The sequence below is a fragment of the Parus major genome, chromosome Z (assembly GCF_001522545.3).
Source record: "Parus major isolate Abel chromosome Z, Parus_major1.1, whole genome shotgun sequence".
Classification (NCBI taxonomy): Eukaryota; Metazoa; Chordata; class Aves; order Passeriformes; family Paridae; genus Parus; species Parus major.
This window is the reverse complement of record NC_031799.1, coordinates 67,094,298-67,116,527: the sequence shown is the minus strand read 5'-3', so window position 1 is coordinate 67,116,527 and position 22,230 is coordinate 67,094,298. Positions and strand designations below refer to the sequence as shown.

General features: G+C 35.6%; 1 protein-coding gene across 2 annotated transcripts in view; it reads left to right on the top strand.

The window, feature by feature from the left end:
- The window catches only part of FBXL17 (F-box and leucine rich repeat protein 17), a 271,890-nt gene that overhangs the window by 164,818 nt on the left and 84,842 nt on the right, over positions 1 to 22,230 (top strand). For both annotated transcript variants that reach the window (XM_015653083.3, XM_033520346.1), the window contains exon 7: positions 12,469 to 12,545. In XM_015653083.3, coding sequence (XP_015508569.1) covers positions 12,469 to 12,545 — 77 coding nt within the window. The remainder of the gene's footprint in view (positions 1 to 12,468; positions 12,546 to 22,230) is intronic.

Genomic DNA, 22,230 nt, shown 5'->3' with positions numbered 1-22,230 from the left:
GATGCTCAGACCTTATTTCATCATGATGAACAAAATCATATCTTGAGATGCCTAGGGTGCAGTGAATAATTGAACCAGAGCCACACAAACAAGTCAAACAGGAAATGGGAATCACATTAAAGCCAATGGAGAAAAATTTGAGGTGTATGAGCTCTGCTTACTGATACTTCCTTTGGTCTTACTATGACAGATACAAGCTGAACTAATGACTTCATCATTTTCTAAAAACGAAGCAGTAGAGATACCAAGCAGAAGTTTAGTAACATGAATAATTCATCCAGATAGCAGGAGGAAATAATAAGTAAACTCTTCTAAATCCAGGATTAAACCCAAAGTTGCTAAAATAAAAAAAGGCATTAGGATTCCACTTACTAATGAAGTGCTGTAACTGAAAACTTCATGCAATTGTGTAACAACTGGCTAAAAGGGGAATATGAAGAGTCTTGTTCTGCTTTTTGGGGCACAATTCAGTAGTTGTTTGTTTTAGAGGTAACTGATACTTATCTTCAGGCAGTTAAATAATGTTAATTCGTTCCATTCATGGCTCCAGGCAAAAGATTTGGCTGCCTTATCACTTATATGTTTCCTGCTATGTCCAAGATGAATGTTAAGTGAAACACATCTCCATAAATAAATTAGGATGCTAGCTGTTACAGGAAATATTTAAAGATTTTGTCAACACTTTGAAGTAACCAGTAGTAGAGGTAAATAATACTGTCAATGAGCTCCTTTGAAGGCCTAGTAATGTTTGAGGCCATTACCCAAAGAATGTGGAGTTACAGTTTTCAAACTACTTGCCATGGCAAATAATTTTGGATTTATGATTTGTGGAGAAATGTTTTTGGCTTTGTTTTTTTTCCATGGGATAGGTCATTCTTTCTCAACCAGAGTCATTCTATGTACTCATGCTGAAAGTATTAGACAAAATATGAAACTGGAGCAACAGATAAAAACTTACCTTTCAATCTGATATGAATGCATTCCTTGCACTTTGTGAATCACTTTGGCTGACTATTTACCTCCTAATGGAATTCCAATCTTGCAATTAGAAAACAAATTTTCAGTCCTCCTGTGCATGTTGGGAACTAAAGACAAATAGGAACTCAAATTGACCCCCCCACTGTTTCTATCAAGCATACACACTAGTTACTTTGCTTTTCCCCTGACTTCCCTGGTGAGTGGGGAAATGTGCCTGTGTTACTTTTATACAGAAATGACTTCTTGCACAGAGGGGCTGACAATTCCGACTCTGTCTGACCTGGTTTAAGTGACTGCCAAATTTTAGAGCTAAGATTAATAGGATAACACTGTCTTTTTTCTTTGGAAAGCTTTAACTATCAGCACAGTTTAGTACTTTTATGCAATAAAATGTTACTATGGGAAAGAAGGGAAAGGTACCTCTGGAGTTAGGTGATTTCATAATTTTTTATAGGTATTTTATTAATAATGGTTTGCTAGAAAATCTATGAAATGATGATTATGTATAATGATTTACGAATACATGAAGGAATTCTTGCCTGAACTCTTCAGAGAGGGGCAAAAATACAACACATGGAAATTACCTCAGGTTTTTTAATTTAATTAACTGTATAGTTTCTCATAGTTTAGACAGTTACATTTTTGTGGATATGTAACTGAATCAGTTTAAGAAATCATTTGATGTGGTTGTTGCACAGCAGAACATAATAGTCACTGTCATAGCTGAGATGCCATGAAGGAATCAGATGACTATTTCTGTTCTGTTTCAGTGTGAAATTAGTTGAGGCTTGCTGGGAAGATATTGAAACTTAGGCTGTCAAGCTTCAAGATATTCCCATCAATGAACTGAGCACTCAGCTAGATAATACTGTACCATTGGATTTGTTAAACACTTCTGAAAAATTTGGAAGTAAAAGATACAAAATTCATACAATTTCAGTCAAAGTCCTTCTACTTGTTCTTAAGTGGGGTTTTTTTCTGGTTTTTTGGGTGGCAATTTATTACTTTTTAACAACTTGATAGCATTTGGGGTAGCCAGTGAGACAACACTGAGATTTAAGTGCAGGCAAGTAACAATGAATCATGTTTCTTTTACAAAACTAAAAGCTAAAAGCTATGCTATGATACAACAACTGAATAATTACTAGCCATCTGAATTCCTAACAAAATCAGAACCATATCAACAAGATTCAGGAGGCCCTAAGACAGGAGAGAATGAAAAAAGTTTTGTCACTTACTTTCTGAATGTGCTTATAATTGCTCAGTTATGAAATTTCCAGCTATTGAAAACTGCTGTTTTCTCACTTCAGTTTGAAAGTATACAATAGATCCTAATATTCCTTCTAGACAGATTATTTTCCAGTAATATTGCATGAAAAGTTACCCTGTTAAGTACTTTCAGAATTGAATAACATTAGGTGAAGCTTGTGCATTATTAGGTGGTATTAAAACCTGCATTTAGAGACTGTAATTGGCAATCTATTAAGATCATGATACAGAGAAAGACATAATGCTCTTCCAGCTTCCAATAAACATATTTGCTAGTATATTCTCTGAGTTAAAAGGAGGCAATTTTCTTCATACAAATCATACAGAGCATCATCAAGCTTGTTTTCTGTTGCTTTCTCTAAGCAGTGTACCAGTAACAGAAGTGCTAGACAGACTGCCACATGGAAAGAAATTAATTATCATTTCATGAAGAGCTTCTGAAATTTTCCTTTAAGCTGGTTTGTTGGTTGGTTGGTTGGTTGGTTGGTTTGTTTGTTTGTTTTTAAAGACACTGCTATTTCAGTGCATTCTTTTCAAGTTAAGTTCTAAGAACCTTTGCATTCTTATCAAGATTTAGGCAGTACTTCATGGCAAATCAAGAGTTTTTAATCTTAGCAGGCATAGAGTTTTTTTCCTATGCTAAGATTTGTATGCTAAAATATTTCCAGTAAGGTATTATGTATGAAGTGTTCCAAATTTCTCATTCAAGTTTTGCTGTGATGCTACCCTTTGGCTGAGACACACGAACTACAGAACTCAGTTATTGCTCACATTCTGTAATCTCTCTTCTTTAAAGCATTTGTCAAAAAATGCATTGAGCTTGATTTTTTCTTTCATCAGTTTTGCAAACTTCAGCAGAATTAAATGAATGCAACAGATCTACCAACTTGCTCTAATTCTTAAAGTATAAAGAGAATGGACCCCAAATCAATTCCAAAGATACATGAATTATGATGAGTACTGGATTTTATTTTTTTCCTCTTTGATTATCTTGGCTCTTCTTCTGCTCTATCATTGCTTTATATAAGCAGAAATTCACTACAAACTTGAATGCCCTTCAGCAGTAGAGGAGAAATATGAGATGTGATGATAAAACTATTCTGCAGAGAGCTTCCTGATTTCCTGTAAAAGACTTCACTTCTTCTACTGTCTAATGGAAGAAATTACATGTGCAAACCTTGTTCATTACATATAAATTTAGATCATAACTCTTAGCAATACTGCTGTTCCCATAAATAGGACTGAGAATATTTATCAAACTTTTATAGCGACTTGATGTTTTCACAGAACTGAGCCTTTACAATATTTAAATAATCTGTTTGCAACTCAGTAAAAAAATAAACTTATGGAATATGTTTACATTTTGGAAAGGAGAAACTGAGGCAGGAGTTTTGCTGTTCTCTTAAAGTTAGCAGGAGAGACCCTTGAAGAATTCCATGCTCAGTCCCCATGACCCATTGGCCATTATCTACAGTTATAATTTCAAGACAAGGCAGTCTTTAAAGCTGTACATTAATGAATAGTTGGTTGCGGTTAGGGGTTCTTTTTTTAATTAGAAAAAAAGTCAGAGATACAAAGGAGTTTGAGAGGGTAAATCTCAGTAGATGAATATCAGCTGCCTATGTGCAAAGCTCAGTGAAGCATATGTCAGCCCCTGTGGTATGAAAATAAAGCAGTGAGTGTGGTGAAATATTCTCTCATATGTGTTTTCTTCTCGTTGAGATCAAGAAGTACAGAGCTGTATAAACACAGTATTTTATTTTCAAAACATCAGGTGAAGTTTTTTCATTTTTATGAAACTATTTTAAAGTTTATCCAAGCGTTCTAAAAGCACACTTCAAAGAACGTTTATGGGAAGTTAGAGCATGGAGGTATAGTTGCCATTTCTTACTTTTGCTATTAAACTTGGAAGCTTTTTTTTTTGGAAAAAAAGAGGCTATTTTTACTCTTACTTTATACTAAGTCTTAATGGAATAGCACAAGACTACTTACAAAAAAAGAAAATCTGTCAAAATTGAGGCCACTGTAACTCCAGGAAACACCTTGAGGCCTGAAGCATGTAAATGTAATCTCTAAAACATGAGGAAGACTAAAATCCACCCATGCTCAAAGTCCAGTCTCCCCATGCATGAAATGGTGCAACTGAGCTGGTGTATGCCCTTGTGTGATTTGTACTGGGAGGTAGAATTATAGCAATACTTCAAGGTTTTCTTCTTTGGACTGTCTCTTCTCCTTTGCACTTCTCTGAATTTGCAGCATATGTGGTAGTCTGTCTCTGTGAACTTCATTCCATGTGCACCATCATTACTAAATGATTTCAACTAAAGATTCAGCCATAACACACATTGGGAGTCTGGATGTTACCCCACCCTCTCTGTGCTCTGCTGTGACAGTAGGACCTCAAGGATCTTGTTTGAATTCACAAGGATTTGCTCATTGGTATAGAAATAAAACCTACAATCTGCAAACCCCCTATCTTGTCTGTAGCTACTGTGAAGTCATTACTTCTAAATATGCACATTTAACAGATAACATTATGGTAGTTCCTTTGCACTTGTCTTAGGAAAAGCCACAATGACATTCACTGTCTAAGGAATATCTATGTATAATGTTCTTCTACGCCAGTACACTAATCATAAAATCATAGAATGGTTTGGGTTGGAAGTGACCTTAAAGATCATTTCATTCCAATGTCTCTGCCATGGACAGAAATACTTTTCACTAGACCAGTTTTCTCAGAGCTCCATCCAATTAGACCCTGAAGACTTCTGGGGATGGGGCATCCACAGGTCCGCTGGTCAACTTCTTCCAGTGCCTCACCACTCTCACAGTAAAGAATTTCTTCCTAATACCTAAACTAAGCCTACTTTCTGTCAGTTGGAAGACTTGTCCCCTTGTCCTAACTCTCTCTGTATGGCCATGTAAATAGTTCCTTCCCTTCTTTCTTACAAGGTTCCTTCAAGTACTGGAAAGCTGCAGTACTGGAAAGCTGCAGTTAGATCACCCTAAAGCCTTCTCTTCTCCAGGCTGAACAATCCCTTTTCTCTCAGCCTTTCCCCATAGGAGAGGAGCTCCCTCCCTCTGATCACCTTGGTGTCCTTCCTCTGCACTCTCTCCAGCAGCTCCACATCCTTCCTGTGCTGGGACCCCAGGGCTGGAGGCAGCCCTGCAGGTGGGGTCTCACCAGAGCGGGGCAGAGGGGCAGAATCCCCTCCCTCCCCTGCTGCCCACGGGGCTCTGGATGCAGCCCAGGACACACTTGGCTCTCTGGGCTGGGAGTGCCCATGGCTGGCTCATGTCCAGCTCTCACCCCCAGCACCCCCAAGTCCTTCTGGGCAGGGCTGCTCTGGATCTGTTCATGCCCAGCCTGGGCTGGCACCAGGGATTGCCCCGACCCAGGTGCAGCACCAGCACCTGGCCTTGTTAAACCTCATGAGATTTCCATGGGCAACTGCTTGAGCTTGTCCAGGTCCCTTAGAAGTGTCAACTGCACCACTCAGCTTGATGTCATCTGCAGATTTGCTGATGGTGCACTCAATCCCTTTGTATGTTTCATGAATGAAGATATAAAATAACACTGATTCCAGTACGGACCCCTGAAAGACATCGCTTCTCACTGATGGCCATTGACCATTGTAGCAGAGTAATCCAACAGTACCATAACAGGAATACAAATATTTTGCCAATATTTTAGTGGGAAGGCACTACTGGAACAGTTCAGGGGGAAAGCTATTATTTATTTTTATAATACAAAGTAATATTTGTTAAGGAATATGCATGGGCGTGGTAGTGGTGGTAGTGAACACTTCCTTGGTTTTTTTCATGACAGTAGACAGGTTGCAACAATAGATGTAGGAAGCTATAGCCGAAGTGCTGTATCAGATAGGCCTTTTCATTTAAGTCTGAATTCTAAAATATTCTAGAGTTCTTAAAAAGTAAGATATACCATTTAATTGTTTTCCATGCTTAAGCATGATTATCTGTGGCAAATCAGATTTATGAGGGATTCAGGGTAAGATTATTTTTCTTAGCTGTTTATTTCTGTAAAATCCATTATGGTATCTAGTTCCTCCAAGCCAGAAAGGAACTGCAGGCCACTTGGAATGCTACTACATGTAAAACTCAGATTAAACAATTTTCTAAATTTCTTCTTTCTTGGTTTAATTGCTTGCTGGATTTACGTTCAGTTGTGGTAACAGAAGGCATTTCATTTTAGATAAGACTAGTAATAAATATTTGCAAATAGATATTTATTGCTGAAAGACGGGGCATAATATCTTAAGCAAAGAGCTGGTTCATTTGTCTATGTAGCTCTCTGGTTAGAGCTTGCATGCACCTGACTAGCTCAGAGCAAAGGAGACATTGTGGGACTTGGCTGCCCTCACCTTAGTTATTTATAAATCCCAGCATGAAAAAAAATATTACTGTTTTCCTGTGCTGTAAGTGGCAAAACTGTTTGGCAAACCTAATTTTAAATTACATTGATTTTTCTAAGGAATACCTCCCTGCTAATCACAACTTAATGACTACTCTAAGATAATTGCTGTTAACTTGTATAACTAGTGACACTTTGCATATTGGCTCCAGACAAAAAGTACTTTTCAAATACAGCTTGTGCTTTTGATTCCAAGTCTTACCCTGTTTTGCTGTCTCTGTGGTTAATACTGTTTCTTTTAGATGCAGTTGTCTTAAAATTAAAAATAATTTTAAAACATATATTTTGAATGTGATTCAAAAATGGCAGCAACAGCTGTGTACAAGGGTAACTGAAAAACAAGTAAAATCATACTTCTTATTAGTATAAATTATTAGAAAACAAATATATTGTTCATAATGCAAATAAAATGATCAATGAAAGAGAATCCTGAATCGAGAATATTTCTTCAGAGTATTAAGTTCAGCATTTATTATTATGAGGTTTTTACAAGGGTTTATAGATCTGTCAGTAAAATGTTAGAATTGTCACTATTTTAGCCTTTAAATTATTCTTTCCTAGTGCAGTGGGCCTCAGATTACATCGGTTTCTTAACACCATATGTGCTTCTCTGGTCACAGGTTTGGTTTTGTTACAGGAGAGATTTGGTTATTGCATTACTGCCTGCCATTGAAATATTTAAGTAATCAAAACCAATAGCTCTGAGTGTTATTTCATGTGCAGCTAATTTTTTCTGCCTGAATTTAACGCTTGAAATGCTAATTTTTGAGGAGCACTATATATTTCTTCATGAGAGGTTTATGGGTTCCATGTCATATTTAGTGCTCTTGTGTTTTCCAAGTTCCCTTTTGCTTCCCAGTAGTGCTGTTGGTTGTGATTTGAGGGATAGGGAGGTGTTCACTTGACTGCTTAGAGACAAATACAGTCAAATACCAGAGAAGACTTGCAAGGAGTCTGATGTTAAATTTGAACCTTACAAGGTGGTATGTTAATGTTTTGGGGGTTTTATATCTCTTCGCTTGGTGAAGCTCACTCACTCCCTCAAATTGTCGACTCGTAACCAGTACATGGCGACTCCAATTAGCTCTGCTCGGGGCTGAAGAGTCTCAGACTGTAACAAGGTCTCCCAGGACCACTTACAACACAAATACTGTACTCATATTTTCTCATTAGTTCCTTTCAGTTGCCACAAATTCGATTTTCCAATGTTTTCAGATTTACATCAGAAATAGAATAGCTCTGTGTTTGTATACACACACACACACGTATGTATAAAATACATAGACACACACATACACATATACATATATATATATATAAATAACATTATTTTTCATAACTTAAGGATCTGTGTTACCTTTTCTTACGGGTAGAAGGTTGAAGTTTACTTCATTTACCTTAAGCTTTCATTCAGGTCAGAAAATGTAGGGATCAATTGGCTAAGAGAAGAAAAATTACAGCGTTCCAGATGACTTATTTTTTCTAGTTTGTTAGAGTTTTATTATTTTTAAGCTCTAGTTTTGGGAAGTCATAAACCTTGACTCTGAGAAATCATTGCACATATGTATATGCGTGAAGTTATCAAGAATATGGGCCTAAATTTGAAGTTGCCAGTAGACATATCTGAAACACTGTTTCAAATGCAGTTTTGTGAGTTTTGAAGAGACATTACCATAAAATACCAAAAAAGAGAGAGCTCTTTGTAGACCTAAGTAATTTTTCACGTCTACAGACCAGGTGGGAAGAGCAGTAGACACAAGTAGGTGTCACTGGATAAATTTCGGTAGTTTCTGCAACCCAGATGGAAAGTTTTCTCCTGACAGCAATTGCTGAAAGTTGAGCAACATTATAGCTATGTTGTTTTCACCCTGAGATTCTTTTAATTTTTGAAGTAGAAAGACATCTTAAGAAATCATAAACATAAGAGGTAATCTTAAGTTTATTAGTCTCTGAATGTCATGAAATTTTGTGATGTTTTCAGTGTTCATATGTTCATCCCAGTATTCAGTTATCTTACATTTCCAGTTATCTTACAGACCTCCATGGTTTTGTAACTCTATTTTGAATTAACAGTATGTAGGTCTATTTTTAGTTATATTCCTGATTTCATGATATTGTTTGATTGGCTGGTTGATGTCAAACCAGTTTGGGCTTTATGCCTTTCTCTTGCTCCTAACTGCACTGTAAATTTCACAGTATGTGATACTAATTTCTTACTTTTAGAATCAAATGCAATAAAACTGAATTGCCTAACAGTCTATTGGAGAACGGCACTCATAAAATATTGAGTAGATCTAGGGAAAGCTTGGTATAAGAATTTCTTGGATAATGTTTTCAGGTTTAATAAATACACAGTGTCTTCCTAAAATTTTTCATGTTCTCTGTTTTGATATTTTAATGTGCTATATATTTCTAAGTGGTACTCATTTGCAAAGAAGAAAGTGAAAAGATTTTAACTTTGATCAGCTGTGATACAGACGTGTATATTAGCAAAGCTTTAACTATAGTTTTATTTCTTTATTCCTTCACTCATTTTTCATAATAAGTTATTTTGAGTGTAAAAATATTTTTTCTTTCTGGAAGGTTGTTTATTTTTTAATACATTTAGTACAGCTGATAAAAGCCTTTTCAGTAACATTGGTTCAAGAGATTTAAGAAATTGTCTCAGCCTGGGCACAGAGCTGTTGCCACCATGTCCATGTTAGTCCCTAACAGAGAGGAGATAGTCCCCAAGTCCTATGTGACTCAGTTTTCTGGTGTGCTTACTTCTGAAATTTGCCACAGCTTTAAATAATCATTTTTCTTCCATTTATTTACCAGTGTGATGCTGGGGTAGTTTTTTGGGGTTTTTTTTGTTGTTTTTTTTTTAAGGTTAGCCTTCTTTGTTGTCTAATTCAGCAACATCATAAATATAAATACTTCCAAAGATAGATATGACAATAATCTGACATCATTTTGATTGATTATTGCAACAGAATTAAGATGATCCTTGCTTTCTAGAAAAGGTTAATTCGATTTTTTTTCTTTTAACCTTTTTCTTTGCTGTCATGTTTAACAACGATTAAAAGGTAAATGCAATAAATACACAACTACTCTTATTTTTTCTTATGTTGTAAAGAAGTCAGTTGTTACAAGCAATTATGTATTGTGTGATCATCTGCAGAGCAGAGGGAAATGGGGCCATATGAAGTGTTTCTCCTGTCTCTGCAGGTTGATTTACATGAGGATGATCTATAGAAAGGGTAATAGAAATGAAAACTGGAATTAGATTGACTTATGCAAGGTATAGAAATCACACAAAAGCACATAAATTCAATTCAGTATTTTAGCTCTATATATTTGGTTTTTTCTCCAAACTAGATGCGCTATTACCTCATTCTTTTAGATGTTAGATGATTTTCCTCTTTTCAAAAAACAGAAAGAAATGAGGCACTCAAAGCACCATTTTTCAAATCTTTTTTCTTTTTATATTTGGGTTTTTTTCCTTCCCTGTTTAATTAATATAGATGAAGACTCTGAAGAGGTCTGTTTTCCTAGAAGGAGAAAGTGAAGACTATTCCATTTAGACTCCAAGATGTCCCTGAGAACAGGACTGGAGTCACTCAAGCCACTTCAATAAACTTTCACCCTTAGAGTTGGCACTACCTGGAAGGATTAAAGGACACATTTATAAGGGCTACACAGTCAAGTGCTTTTGCATTTGTGTAGATATTACAGCTTTGACCCTGACTGATTGAAAAGGTGTGCAACTGAAGTTGTAGAGAAAATTAGTTAGTCTTTTATGTCATCTTGACTGCCTTGTGATAGTAGTTTTAGACACTGATTCCTATACTTCATTTTTGTTAGATTAGTTGCCTCTCAGTGAGTAAAAATTAGCAAAAGTAATTTGTAATCCTTTAGAATCATTACATACAATTTTCAAAATACTCTTTTAGGTTCAGAAAGTTTATCCAAGGGTAAAAAGTGTTTCATAATATGATTGTTCTGCTAAATGATATATATGATAATAAAAGCGTCTTTTAACCTCAGTATCTGTTGACTCTTCAATTATATCTTATTTGATGAAATGCCTAATAAAAATAGAAGTAATAAATTATATTATAATGATTTTACTTTTATTCATATTACCAATAACAGCAATAAAATCTCATTATTAGGAAGTATTTTTCTGGAATACATAATAAAAATATTTTCTCATGGCATAGTAATCTTAATAATCCAGTTAAAAAAGATGAGTATGTTCTTCAAAATCATGTCTGATAGAAGCAGAAGAAATGTTCTGTGTATATAGAGTGTGTTTAGTGCTCTAAATTTTACCTTATTTTAGGAAAATGTGTAGTTCTGAGATCACCTTATATTAAAAAAGCATAGTTCTGGTGTAAATGTTCATTTCTTTTCTTTGTGTATTCATGAGGTAAGCTAACCTTTACCTAATGTTAAGAATTGGAAAAAAATTCTAAATATCAGGCTCTCACAGTTTTCCAGGATTTAATATTTAAAACTGTGTTAAAGGGACTGTGATTAAGGTACTCTGTCAGAGGTGTGCTGTTTATTAGTAGTAGTGAATTTTCATTGTACATTTTAGAAAGATGCAGGGAGAGGACAGATAGGTATGAAGGGCTATTGTTCAGTTACTGCTGTATTGTGAGTGGTAAGAATAAGGTGGTTGCTTTTAAAATCAAAAATTGCCAGCATGAACAGTTAAATCAGATTAGGACATAATCTATTGGAGGTGGTAAATGGAAGAAAAAGGTCTCTGAGGATTTAGGTGTATCTTTCAAAAGCATGACAAATTCAGCAATACTTATTTTCTTAGAAATTGGCAAGTAATTTAATTTTGTGTACTGTTCAAGGGTTGATTTAAGTGTCAGAATAAGTGACTGGGTAATTGACCTGAAAATTAAAGTTGAATATATTGGATCAGAAGAAATTCTTAAAACTCATCCAATAAAATACACTTTAAAAAATGTATCTATGTAGAAAATAGCACAATAGTCATGCTAGTTGATCTAATGATCAACTGAACTACATTAATAGGATTGAAAATGTATTTTATGATATTGTGATTTCTGAGTGATAACAATGCAGTTGGAAACATAGCATTGTAATACAGACTTGGTCACAAGTACATAATAGGCTTCTATTTAATTTTATTAATTAATTCATATTAATTTTCTTGGTTACAAAAGTCAAGCAGCAAGAATAACATAAAACCCTCTATGTTTCTTTGCATATTCATCACAGTTATGATAAGGTAAATGAATGAGCTGTTTTCTCATCTATACAAGCTTCTCCAGCAATGTGTTGGAACACCATGGTCGTGTAACATTTCATGACCTGATGAATGCTGACCCATGCAGTAATCACTGAAGAAACACAAACATGAATTGAAAATTACATTTTCTTGTATTTTGTCCTCATTACAGTGCATTTATAGTTCTTTCCTAGAAGAAAGCTGTCAAAGCTTAAAATTAGCAACAGAAACTTTCCAAAGTAATAAAGAAATGGAAATTCACATTCGTGTAATTTTCCCAAGTGCTCGTCTGTATACATTTTAAACAACTCACATATTCAGAGACTTAGGGGAATATCCATATAAAAGCATTCAATTTAAAATAATATTTTTCTGTAGTGTAAACATATAGCCATATTCATTTACAGTGAAATATATGGAGCCTTTTGCAAAATGAAGAAACTGAGATACAGTACATTTTACCTGTGGCTTGTACTCTGGATATTAAAAGTGATTTACTGTCTCACAACAGTAATTTTACTTTATCTTCCAGATGTGTGGAGGTGATTGCCAGAGAAGGACGGAACCTGAAAGAACTGTATTTAGTATCCTGTAAGATCACAGACTATGGTATGTAATGTACCTATATCTTTAGTTTTTGTGAAGATTGAACCGGAGTTCACAGAGATTGTTAGTGAAAGTGTTGGAAATGTAGAGATAAAAATTTTCAAAACCTTCATCCACAACAATAGGAAATTTATAAAAATTGTTTGACTTGCTTAAAAGTATCTGTTGTTGGAAGTATGAAAATCAGTGAATATATTTGCTGCAAAATATCCTTATGGAACTGGCAATTACTGGGCAGACTGGGTGGGGTCCCCTTTGAATAGTCCTGGAGACCAGGAGAACCTTGGAGAGAAAATCAAAAAATATATATGTGTTTCTAGATGCCGTAAAAGCATAATTAAGCCAGTAAGAATGTGAATTGATCACCTCTTGTAGGCCATAAAATTTGAATGAGGTTGATGATCCTTTAAAAATACTGATAAGGTAAAATAAAGAGGAGCATCTTAGGAATTAAGTGTCCTCTCTGATAGGCACATGGAAAGACAGATTTTTTATTTAAAATAGGAAAACTTTTACTGCTTGTTTGGAAAGGCTTCTTTGTTTTTTTTGAAAAGAATACTGACCTTAAATAAGACACTTACCTGTGCCATAAGGCAAAAATGCTCAGATGTCTGTCTCCCACTTAGAAGCATAACTTTCAGTAGGATTTACAAACTGTATATTTGATATGTTAATTTCAGACTTGCTGATTATTTTGTTTCTCATTCACTATTTTTTTAAAACTTTATACTCCCTAGATTTTAATAAAGAATTAATGTGTCAAAGTGATAAATTACCATTTCACTGGTCACAAACCCATTCTTCCATTTTCCTTTTCAAATTCTGCACTTCATTGGGGTTTGCATTGTGCACTCAAGGGTACGTTGTTCTGCAGAGTTCATCTCACCTTATGTCCACAGTATTGGAACTTGAGGCATCCATGTCTCTGTTGCAGCTCAGAGCTTGGAGCATGGCAGAGGAGAGGGAACACGGGCCTTTACTGCCCTCTCCTCTGGTCTGCTGATGCTTGTACTTCCATGGGTAGAACAAATGTTGTCAGAGTTGAAAATGGATTTTCTCAGCTGGACACCACTTGTCCAAGATGAATTTCTGAATTTGTGAAACGTCTTGTGAAAATTCAGGGAGGGAAATAGTCTGTAGAACACAAGGTGATAATAATGAAGGTGCTTCTTGTCACTGCTGGAGGGCGAGACTTGTCCCTTCTGCTTGTGTACTATGGATCTACGGGCCCTACACTTGTCACTTCTGACTCTGACAACCCATGTGGAAAGAGTTATCATGTGTTGCAGCAGCCCTCTCATTGGAGGGCAGAAATGAGCTGAGACACAGACTTCTTGTTTATCACAGTATGAAAAGAGTCCTGGTTTATTCCTCTTTACAATTCAGTTATCATGACTCCAACTATTCACTGACTCTGGCTGCAGCAAGCTCCCACTGTAGGTTTCCCTTGCAGCCTCTGGATAGGGGTTATTTCCTGCTAGACTGTGGCTGTGCAAACTCTGAATACAGGCTTTTACCTAGCTGGACTCTGACTGCAGGTTCCAACAACAGGTTCTAACTGCAGACCCAGACTGACCTCACAGCAGTGATTCTCTCACCTGTTTTGCCCAGTCCTTCTGGATCATTTGTTCAGTATCATCTTCCTCAGGCTTATTCCCCTTCCTCCAGGTCTTCCCTCAAGGCCCTCCCCTGACAAGCCAACCCACCTCTTTTATCACACTTATCTTTACTGGAAATAGCTGTGACTTATCAGGGGCGAGGTTGCCTGTAATCCCTTCTACAATCATAGGCACAACAGAATCCAAGTCTTGATCAATAATTTCTCAAACTGATTTCACCCTTCATTCACTGCAGTTAGTCAGAGTAAAACATGATTTTCCCCTAAAGTAGGGAAACAACTGAAAGGCTGAAGCAAAGAAATGTAGCATAGTGAAAACCTTGCTTATGAAAGAATAAAGAGAGAGAAAAGGAAGTGTCCATAGATAGATGGAAGGCAGGAAGCATATTTCAGAGAATGAAAGAGCGGAGAATAAATGTAGCATTTGGCTGATTAGCTCTATCCAATCTCAGCTTCTCTTCTGTATAGTAAGGCCCATCTGTCACTATCGTGTTGTAATCTGCAGTCACTTAGGATCATAGCACTCAGTTACTGGGACTTCGGGAATATTTCCTGTTCATAGTGTTTCTACTACACTCTACTATTTGCTTAAAAATTCATCTATTTTTGCCTTTAAGGATCCAGTAAAATAGCTGAGATACTGATCGATTTTTGATATGTTATGAATAAGGTGTAGTGATTAGCTCATGCAAATAAGGAGGACCTATTAAGTATGGTGGTTTTTAAGTATGGCAAAAGGTTTATAGTTCTTTTGACACGTACTCTTGTTCCAGTTTGGTTTTGACCCCTTCTCTGTTCTCCCCTCAATGCTTCCCTTCCCCTTTTGTGGTCACTGCCTGGCAGCTCTGGCTGACAGGGCTGTCAAAACACCTTGGGGGAGACATACGCTTACCCCTGTAAGAGGCAGCAGGGAGTGTGGGATGCTGGCTGCTGGGAGGCTGGCAGGGAAATACCTCACCCACAGTCAGGGTTCCAGAGAGGATCCACCAGTGGAGGGCATGAGGACTGACTGACAGACCTTGGGATGAGCCAAATGTACTAACATTGGCCAAACCATGTGGGAGGAGCTGGGTGGACAAATTAGGACTGATCATGAATCTTAGTGGCACTGATGCAACCCTGAGTCTGTAAAAGGCAGAGGCACCACTTTGTGGGCAAGCCTCTGGGGAACAGAAAGATTCCTACTATGCTCCTGGCACTGACCCCTCCCTTTTTCTTTGTACCTTTAATGGGTTCTAATTAAACTTTATTTACTCATTACCACCTGGGGTCTGAGTAGTTTATAACAGATACATCATTGACTAATTGATTAGTGTTACAATCTTCAGCATGTCTCAGCAAGCCAACCTGACAAATTCTGCTTTTAATATCTGAGCTGAAAATGCAAAACAAACTGTAACAAAGTAAATTTATAAGCATAATTTATGGTTTCTAAGGAAGTCAAGATTTTGCTTTAGATTAAAAATGGGATAGCAAATGAATGTTTATTAGGTTAACAAGACTGTTTCAGGATTGAGCCAGGCATTACCCTTTTCACATTTATTGTCTGGCAATTCAGTTGAAGACTTTCTCTCATTTGCATTTGTTGCTGGTAAGTTAGAAAGCAAGCCCCTTAGAGTGCTGGGACCTCTGTTTGTTGTTCAACCTCCTTTATCAAAGAATCTGTCTCCTCATGGGGAGAAGAGCAGCTGCTATTCCTCAGAGGCTTTTGAAGCCCCCATGTCCTCAGTAGAGGAAATCAGCTGAGGAACATGTGCCTGACTTACTGGGAAATTTGTAGGTGGTGTCCCATGGTCTTATAAAGATTTAGCAGCTTCACACACGCAGTTGTTCTGGCTCCACCAGGGAGTATCTGAGGCTCTGTGAGGCTGTGACTGACTGGGAGCACACAGTTCTGTGCAGCTGTGCTCTGTTTTCGATAATCCTGAGGGTAAAGCATGGAGTTGTCCTTGCTTTGACAATTAAAATCTTCATGCCAGGTTTACACAGATGCAGGATTTTGAAAGCCCTCTTTGAAACTGTTCAGTGGCAGGTTTTTTATGCTAGGAAAGTGCAGATTTTTGATGTCCGGGACAAGATCATAATTGCTTAGTAACTCAACTGGGAAAAAAAAAAGTAATATTGATAATTTCCAGCAAAATTTTTAATCATTTGATACATTAATTTATCAATAATAACTTCAGTAAATAAAGAAAATAATTACAGAAAAAGCTGCTATTGTTATTCTTCAATTAACTCAGTAAGGTATGTATATGTGAGGTAATTTCATGTCTTCTAAAGAAGGCTGTGAAGTGCGATTCTTGTCATTTTATTAATTTCCTTTTTTTCTTTTTCTAATTTCTGCATAGGGTAGATAGTATGCAAAGCTACCAGGCATAAATGTTTTTAATGTAATTAGTATTTTTAAAGTGAATTAAAATACTAGTGTTTATTTTGGAAACCTAAAAAATTAAATGAAAACCCCTACACTCTAATAATGTAGCCATAGGCTGCATTCCTTTCTCTGACATTTTTCTGACCAGAAAAGTATTCTTTGTAGTATAGAGACAGATTAGGATTCAGAAGAATTGAAGAATGGAATGAAGATTTAGGAATTGAAGAATGTATACGTACTGAGAGCTGTTAACGGATGCAGGAAAAAAAGCATTCTGTATTTCAGGTTACATTAAAAAATGTAATTTTGTATTTTTGTATATGAAAAATGTGTTTTGTTTACTTGTGAAAGAAGTTATATCCTTTTTTTAGGTCTAGCATAATTTTCTCAAGATGTATTTTCGATCAGTGATGTCTGTTACAGGGTAACATGCTAGGATGTTGACAATGAATTTAAAAGTTACTTTATACCTAACACATTGTTAAAATGTTAAATAATCACTAGAATGCATCTAGACTAACAGGACAGACTGAATTAGTATAACCTTTGAGACAAACACCTGTTTGCCCAAGAGCACAGACAGAGTGAAGTTAAAGCTAAACATTAGTTCTTCATAGCATTTTCTCCCTTTTGTTCGGCAATCATGAATTAAGCACGGATTGTCAGTATTATCCTTGAATTTCCTGCCTTTTGTTGATTTGTGTCACAACCTTAACTTTACTTAAACATAGTGGGTTTTGTATTTAAGCTTTTCCTAAGAACTGGTAAGGAAGCGGGACTTTCTCAGCTGTGGGGAGACTGTGTGTCAAATGAATTAGGTTGATGTGAAGATGCAGAGCGGTGAGCTAGGGCAGCAAGCACACACAGAATTGTGTAACTGTCTCTTCAATTTTATGCTCTAGTTCTGGGTTTTATTGATATCCTTAGTGCTGGGAATTTATTTTAAGTAAATTATTACTTATCAAGTTTGTAATAGTGCAGTGCTATGCACTCTGAAACACAAAAGTGAGATTTTGTGTTCAAAGATAAAAAGATTTGATGAAACCGGCCTGTGAAACAGGAGTAGATGTTTTAAGGGTTTGATCTTGCAGTAATGTTAAGTGTATATTTACTAAGAATTACTTTACAACCACATTCTTTGCAGTAAGGAAAGATAAAAGTCTAATGCTTTACTTCACTTTAGAAAAGTAGTCAGAGCAGTGTTTCATCTACAGGTGCAGAAAATAATTTCAAGGCAAGCTTTAAATTTTAGGCTTCCACTAGCAGAAGGGGGAGGGGAACACAGGGGAGAGGAAAAAGCAAACCCAAACCACCACCACCCTAGAAAATAAATCCCTAAAGTAATCACCTTTGAAAAATGTTTGAAGGAAGTGTTCAAATCCAGAACTTTGTACAGCTGTGCCTTGCAAAATCACTGAAGACCTTCCTGAAAAAACAAAGTGCCCAAATAGTCATTACTAGGAGTGCGGCTAGCAGAGTGCACGGAATAAATTTATCTCACAACGTTGCCTGTCAAGTAATCTGCAGAAGATGACAGTTGTCTTCATAGTTGTCTTGTAGAATTTCCATTACCTAGTAGTTCTGGATTTTGCGTAAGTTAAAAGTCTTTTTCCAGCTGTAAAGTAATTGCACAAAGCTTTTCAGAAGTGCTTGGCACAAGGAGCTGAGATGAACTGTGGTCTTTCGCTGAAGCCTTTAAGATTCTGAGTATTGAAAAAGAGCTCTCTAGATAGGTAGCTTTTTTCTTTTCTAAAATGGGTACTATTCCTTTTTCATATTGCCGGTTTTCAACATTTGATGATGGATTTAGTGTCTCTGAGGATACATGGGGGCTTTTTGAAGGTTTTTCTTCTGCTGAGGGTGTTTACTGAAGCAAAAAAATGAGTTTCAACAAACTATAATGGAATTATATAGTTTTTATATTAATATGTTATAGATAGGACATAGTTGTAACAAGTAGAAGTCTGGAGGAATAAGATAGCATTTATACTGAATCAAGTCCAATTGTCACAAGAAAAAACATAACTGTAACTTGTGCTTATTTCTCATAACTGGATTATGGATTCTTTTCTCAGAAGCGAGATACTGCTAACAATATTAAAATAGTTTCCCATTATATTATTAAATTCTAATGCTTAAGTATTTAAACATTACGCTTTCTATTTTAAAATAGAATATTTTAATTATCAAGGGTTCAAGTTGTCCTACTGAGAGTTTCTTGTGTTTTCTCTCCAATAATCTGCATTTGTCGTATAAATCATAAAGAATAAGCATACTGTGGGTATTTTCACAAAAAAGAATGTTCAATGTCTGCTTCTCAGTTGGATTAGGAAATCTCTCTAAGGCTTGATTTCACTAAAAATTTTCTTAATATTAGCTTTTTTAAATCTATTTTTAAAACACCGTATCTTCTGTACAATATAACTCAGAAAGCAAATACATTTTTGAGGGGATAAGAGCAACATTTATGGATAGACAGAATGGAACAGGTGGTAAATACATTTCTGAGTTCTAACGTATTTCATCCTCACCCATTGCTGGTTTGCAATCTCCTCCTTAATTTATATAATTTAAATAAATACAACTTTCATTTTGTCTTCCAAAATTATTTTGAATTGTTGCCACATTGAGTTCCAAGTTTCTCTTCTTCTCTGAATAAATCTTTCCCCTATTAGGTTTTCCTATCCTGTGTGTGTTTCTTTCTCTTTTCTCTTTTTATGACGCAGAGGGCAAGCAGTGATCACACTGACAGCCATGTTTATGCTTATAGGTAAATGTACAGATAATCTTCTAAGGACCAAGGCTTCTCTTACCTTCTTTACTGGTGTTGTGTGTGTTTTATATATATATGTTTGTGCTTCTATAAAATCATGGTATTATAGTACATATATTACATACTACATTATAGTAGTATCTAACTACTATATATATATACACCTATATATTGCTTTCTTATAAACTTTTTCCTCTTCCTTTTCACAAAAACATTTGCTCTCTGGTTTTTGGTCTGTTAGTTATTCAGAAACCTGAATTCACTGAAGTAAGTCAGCCAGATTGTTGATATTTAGTGCCAAATGTTGAGGTTCTTTGCTTGGTTTTAGTATTTGTTTTCTGTGCATAGATTGGAACTTCAACTCCAGTACACCGTAAGAATTAAATTACCTGAAGTGTAAGTAGGTGGCAAGCAATCTGTATGTATTAATGATACTTCCTTTCACAAACTCTAGCAGCTAGTAAAGGGTTTTTGTTTGCTTTTGGAGTTAAAATGTTCACTCTTTCTGAATTCTGAAGCAAATATTTCCATATAAACCCTGGTAATTATGAGAATCAGTGAAAACTAATTCTAGCAATAGAGTTGAGTTTCAGAGTTTTATGTAGTTTAACAAACCAGCAGTACACATTATAGCTTACTGCCTCTTCCTTCATTATAATGACATTACTGTTTATGTTGAAGTGTGCAGGGACAAGTTGGAGTCTTTTCATATATTTTAAAACCTCTGAAAATTTCCCTTCAGCTGGGAAGAAAAATGACAGTGTAAAGCTTTTGTAAGGACATTTTCAAAACTTGTCTGATTTATATTTATTATTGTTGTTTTAGTTTGGAGTAGTTGCTCACATAATCTTGCAGGTACTGACACCTAATTTTGTTTGCATAAGGGATCCAGTTGACATTGAAACCAAGAGACTTGTTAATGTGAGGAAAGGTAGCTGTGTACTGATGTATTTGGGAATGGAACCCGATCAGAGGACACCTTTTTTCAGTTCAGTTAGGAGCTTTTAGGAATGTTCAGGAGTGAATAGAAAACTTTAGTCACTTGTCTGTGGAAATGATTAATAAGGAAAAGTCAAATTAAAACTTTATCAAAAGTAATCCCTGAAGCCAAAAAGAGCCCTTGAACAATCTTGTCAGCACCGTATATAATTCATAACTATCAAAACTCCAAATTTTCTTTTTGTGTAAGTTTTATCAGTATTCCCAAAGTCACAAAAATGGCATGCAGTTTTCTTTAGAAGTTGATTTGAGATACCACTGTGCATCTTCAAGACCCATACAGTGAAATAAATTACTGCAATAGCATATTTCTCAAATAACAGACAGTTGCAAATCCTTTGTCCTATGGTACATAATAAAGGATTTTCTCTATGAGCAATGAGATGAGACAAACTTTCAAACTATTTTTTGTCATACTGGAGGGTAGGTTGTCTCCCTTAACCTGTACCCTTAAAAATAATGAAGTATAATAGCCAGCTGGAGGAAGCTGGATGTAGATACACTTTTGAATCATCAAGATGAACAGAGCATAAGCCTATGATTTGTACAGAGTTTGTTCCCAGTTGCTTGGTCTGAATGTGGAAAACAGAGATGTGTTGTACTTCAGGTTTGATTTGTCTTGTAGAGAGATCCACAGGTACTGCTATTTTGATTTAAGCTTTTCTGTGGGAAACATAGTGCTTTACGTTGTTGTTTCAGCTCTTTGGTGAGAAATTTGGCAGCAATTTATCAGTCATAATAGAAAGTTTAATTTTGTGCTGTTTTATCACTAGTGAGAAGTGCTTAAGATAATCTTCAGGAAAAATCAATCTCATTTCTGAGTTCCAAGACAGGTATTTTTGTTACAACAAAAATTGAAATTGCCACAACCTCTGTATGTATTACCAGAAATACATTTTCAGGTTCTTGGTTTATTTACTGTGTTAGGAAACTTTGATGTAATACCAAACTTCCATTTAACTCAAGATCTGGATCTGATTCTCTTGTGTTAGCTGTATTTTCTTTTTTTGTGTGACCTAAAAAAGTAACATATACCTGTATTCCCCAGCTGCCCATGTTAATCCCTGTATTAAAACCAGTGTCCTGAGTGCCTCCCCAGTGAGCCACCACACAGCATAAGTAATAGATCTAAACCCTTGTCTTCAGAGCTCAACACTGATTTAAAATACAAATAAATGATTACATGTAAATTGTGCAATTATGATCATGTTATGAACATTATAAATATTACGAACAACACTGGTTTTTTGTTGGTTTGTTTTTTTTTTTTAATTTTGATTTCTCCCATCCTAAGGCTACTGACAAAATGAATTGTTATTTTATACTTTCATTTCAAATGGTACCTGTTATGTTACACTGCAAGGAAGAATTGCAATTCTAACAGAACATTTGATTTACAGTCAGAGGTAGATATACTTAACAGAAACAATTGTGAAACTTTATTTAGCATGAGTTTATTTCTCTCTTGGATAGAATAATTTAATTTAAATGTTTGAAACATTCAATATAATGTAATATAATATTATTAGTACAATTAATGTAATGTAATATGTTCTGATAAACACCAGTTACAACTCACATTAACACACTGTTGCTATAATCCAGTTTTATATTTAGTTCATTGTACTTCTTAATTTTTTTTAAATTTGCCCCTGAAGCACATTATTTATTCAATAGCTATTAACAGTATACTTTCAAAAATCCATACGTTTGCTACATTTAAAATTATTGAAAAATAAACCTGGTATAAGTTTCAGAGGGGATTATTTAACATTCTTTCTCATAATTCTAAATTTTAAAGCAGCGTTTGTGTTTTTCTTAAGTGAGAGAAATGGAACTCAAAAAGAAGAAACAAAAAAAAGAACTTGCTGAGTCTTTTTCCATTTAATTGGTTGTGATACAAAAGTCTTGTTGATATATGTAA